General features: G+C 36.8%; 1 protein-coding gene across 1 annotated transcript in view; it reads right to left on the bottom strand.

Annotated features, from left to right (window-relative positions):
• Positions 1 to 4161, bottom strand: part of abcf3 (ATP-binding cassette, sub-family F (GCN20), member 3) — a 26017-nt gene that overhangs the window by 1908 nt on the left and 19948 nt on the right. The window contains exons 17-19 of the mRNA XM_016464468.1: positions 2010 to 2098; positions 1839 to 1930; positions 1205 to 1337 (exon numbers count right to left, since the gene is read on the bottom strand). Coding sequence (XP_016319954.1) covers positions 1205 to 1337; positions 1839 to 1930; positions 2010 to 2098 — 314 coding nt within the window. The remainder of the gene's footprint in view (positions 1 to 1204; positions 1338 to 1838; positions 1931 to 2009; positions 2099 to 4161) is intronic.

A 4161-nucleotide genomic window follows, 5' to 3' on the forward strand; every position in this document is an offset into this window, starting at 1 on the left:
CTGTTTAAGGTCATGCCACAGCATCTCAATCAGATTTAAGTCCTGACTTTGACTAGGCCGCTCCAAAACCTTAATTTAGTTTTTCTTGAGGCATTCAAAGGTGGACTTGATGGTGTGTTTTGGATCATTGTCCTGCTGCATAACCCAAGTGCACTTGAGCTTGAGGTCACAAACTGATGGCCGGACATTCTCCTTCAGGATTTTCTGATAGAGAGCAGAATTCATGGTTTCATCAATTATGGCAAGTTGTCCAGGTCCTGAAGCTGCAAAGCAGCCCCAGACCATCACACTACCTTTTTATGAAATGCTGTGTTGGTTTACGCCAGATGTAACGGGACACACACCTTCCAAAAAGTTCAACTTTTGTCTCATCAGTCCACAGTTTTTGCCCAGTCTCTTTCTTATTGTTGAATCATGAACACTGAGGTTAACTGAGGCGAGTGAGGCCTGCAGTTCTTTAGATGTTGTTCTGGGTACTTTTATGACCTCCTGGATGAGTCGTCGTTGCGCTCTTGGAGTAATTTTGGTAGGTCGGCCACTCCTGGGAAGGTTCAACACTGTTCCAAGTTTTCTCCATTTGTGGATAATGGTTCTGACCGTGGTTCGCTGGAGTCCCAAAGACTTAGAAATGGCTTGATAACCCTTTCCAGACTGATACACGTCAACTATTTTGTTTCTCACCTGTTCTTGGATTTCTTTAGATCGGGGCATGATGTGTTGCTCTTTAAACATGCTTCACTTTGTCAGACAGCTTCTATTTAAGTGATTTCTTGATTCAACAGGTCTGGCAGTTATCAGGCCTGCATGTGGCTAGTGAAATTTAACTCATCTTTCTAAAATAATGTGGTTAATCACAGTTTTTTTTCATGATTTAACAGGAGGGGGCAATTACTTTTTCACGTAGGGCCAGGTAGGTTTGGACACCTTTTTTCCCGTAATAAATGAAAACAATTTAAAAACTGCATTTTGTATTTACTTGCATTATCTTTGTGTAATATTAAAATGTGTTTGATGATCTGAATCTTTTAAGTGTGACAAATATGCAAAAAAAAAAAAATACACATACATATATATATACACACACACACACATACAAAAATTATAGTTGCATGATACTATGATACAACGATACAACAAGAAAACTAGTTGGATGCAGCAGGAGCAAAAGCATGAAGCCATGAGAGTGTGTTGATGTTTGTTTTACCAGGGCATGGTCATCTGAGCGAAAGCCACACGACTCTTCTGTCCTCCTGACAGACTCGCCACCGGCCGCGTGGCCAGTTCCCCCGTGATGCCATACCCACCCAGCTGATGCCGGTACTCCTCCTCTGTGTGACCTGACGCACAAAAACAGCAGATTAGCAGAAGTAGTTATTTACTTTTATTGCCATGTCAGCATCTATGGCTTCCTTAATATTGGACAGTTCATTCAAACAGAAAACATACGATTTATTATAAATACATTTTAGAGATACTATGCGTCAGTCGTGCATTTAACTTCCATAATGTGTCATATTAGAGAAACTGAATATTCAATATCAAGTATTGTAGGGTGAGTTGAATGACACTGTATTAGTTATTATTATTTTCTCCATCCAAAATAAGGTTAGAGACATTAAGAAATGTTTTGGGTCCAATACTAATTTCACGTCGACTTCAAATGTGTCGGCCGCAGATGATGTGACATAAGCAACGAAGACCTAGAATAACCGGTCAGTATCACAGAGAGCGGCTCAGTGTGTGGCTGTGAATGATGTGACTAATATCTTCATTAATGAACAGGACTTGAGTTATCAGAAGTGTCTCTGTAGGGGTCGGCTATGCAATCCTGGCAGTACCAGGAAATCTTTTGAGCAGCAGTTCTATTGAGCAGACATTCAGGTCCAGCTGATCCACGTGATGCTGACTGAAATAACCGATCTTCAAGTTTCTGTTTGAAAAGACAAAGACACAGAAGTAAGAGACAGACAGAGAGGGTCTAGCGTCTTCAGCGTCAGAGTGAGGCTCACCTGTGAGCGTATCTGGTACCATTGACAGGCGTCAGCTCTCCCATCAGCAGCTTCAGTACGGTGGATTTACCAGCTCCATTCTCACCCACCTACAGCCAGACACATACAACCAATCAATGAGTGCTCTCTATAACCAAACAAACAAAAACAAAACAAAACAAACCAAACCAAAACAACAAAAATGAAAAACAAAAAACCAAACCAAACCAAACCAAAACAAAACCAACAAAAACAAAAAAACAAACCAAACAAAAACCAAAACAAAAACCAAACCAAACAAAAACAAAAACCAAACCAAAAAGAAACCCCCCCCCAAAAAAAACAAAAACAGAACCAGAACCAGAACCAGAAACAAACCAAACCAAACAAAAAAACCAAAAAACAGAACCAGAACCAGAAACAAAACAAACCAAACCAAAACCAACAAAAACAAAAAAACAAAACAAACCAAAACAAAAAACCAACAAAAACAAAAAAAAACAAACCAAACAAAATCCAAAACAAAAACCAAACCAAACAAAAACCAAAACAAAAACCAAACAAAACCAAACCAAACCAACCCAAAAAAACAAAAACAGAACCAGAAACAAAACCAACCAAACCAAAACCAACAAAAACAAAAAAACAAAACAAACCAAAACAAAACAAAACCAACAAAAACAAAAAAACAAACCAAACAAAATCCAAAACAAAAACCAAACCAAACAAAAACCAAAACAAAAACAAAACAAAACAAAACCAAACCAAACCAAACCAAACCAAAAAAACAAAAAACAAAAACAGAACCAGAAACAAAACAAACCAAACCAAAAACAAAAAAACAAAACAAAACAAAACCAACAAAAACAAAAAAACCAAACCAAACAAAATCCAAAACAAAAACCAAACCAAACAAAAACCAAACAAAACAAAACAAAACCAAACCAAACCAAAAAAAAAAAAAAAAACCCAAAAAACAAACAGAACCAGAACCAGAAACAAAACAAACCAAACCAAAACCAACAAAAACAAAAAAACAAAACAAAACAAAACCAACAAAAACAAAAAAACCAAACCAAACAAAATCCAAAACAAAAACCAAACCAAACAAAAACCAAACAAAACAAAACAAAACCAAACCAAACCAAAAAAAAAAAAAAAAACCCAAAAAACAAACAGAACCAGAACCAGAAACAAAACAAACCAAACCAAAACCAACAAAAACAAAAAAACAAAACAAAACAAAAACCAAACCCAAACAAAACACAAAAAACAAAACAAGAACCAGAACCAAAAAACAAAACAAAAAACAAAACCAGAACCAGAACAAAACAAGAAACCCTACTGTATCATATGACACATGGATTTCTAACGCCTCTAAATGTTCAGCATTACCAAAACGTTGCTGTTAAACCTGTTTCACACACAATATCCTGCACACCTTCTGATTGATAGTTTATAGAGTTTTTTCTTTTATCCAGTAAAAGCTCTTTTAGTGTAATTGTACAAATGGCCAGCTGACCCAGGTTAAAAAAAGTACACTTCCATAATGTACCTAAAGTGCTCTATTTCCGCGCACTAATTTTGTACTTGATATACTAAAAATGATTCTTTAGCACTTCTTAAGATAAACTTAAGATCATCTAAGTGTACTCAACTGTGCTATTCTTGGACACCATGAATGTGAACTAAAATGCGCTTTTAACATACTATCTCTGTATTTAAAAAATGTATTTAGTCGCCACTTGTAGTACACTTGAACCATCTTTCATACACTAGCACACTCAAGTTGTTGAGAATCCCAACACACTCAATCTACTGCATGTCTTCTGTTGTCTGATTGATAGTTTAGAGTTTTTGATGCTGCTTCTCGTGTCTTTCTGCTGTCAAATCTTGACTGATTTTTATCAAGTAAACCTCAGAATAATATCTCCAGATGAACTCTTACTGGACTGAAGCAGCTCAGCTTTACTTGATTCTCCATCAATCATGTTTTAGAGTCTCAAATCTGATCCTCAGGATCTTTTGAGGAGCGTTTGTTTCCAGAAGCTTTACTTTCACTGTTCCTCAGCGGAGGAATGATCTTCACAAGCCTCCAGAACATCTCACATCTTCTGAGGAGCCTTTATTTCTTCAGCTCTCAATCACTGCATTATATGTTTGGAGCATTTCA

The sequence above is a fragment of the Sinocyclocheilus anshuiensis genome, unplaced genomic scaffold (genome assembly GCF_001515605.1).
Source record: "Sinocyclocheilus anshuiensis isolate Anshui unplaced genomic scaffold, SAMN03320099.WGS_v1.1 scaffold3077, whole genome shotgun sequence".
Taxonomy (NCBI): domain Eukaryota; kingdom Metazoa; phylum Chordata; class Actinopteri; order Cypriniformes; family Cyprinidae; genus Sinocyclocheilus; species Sinocyclocheilus anshuiensis.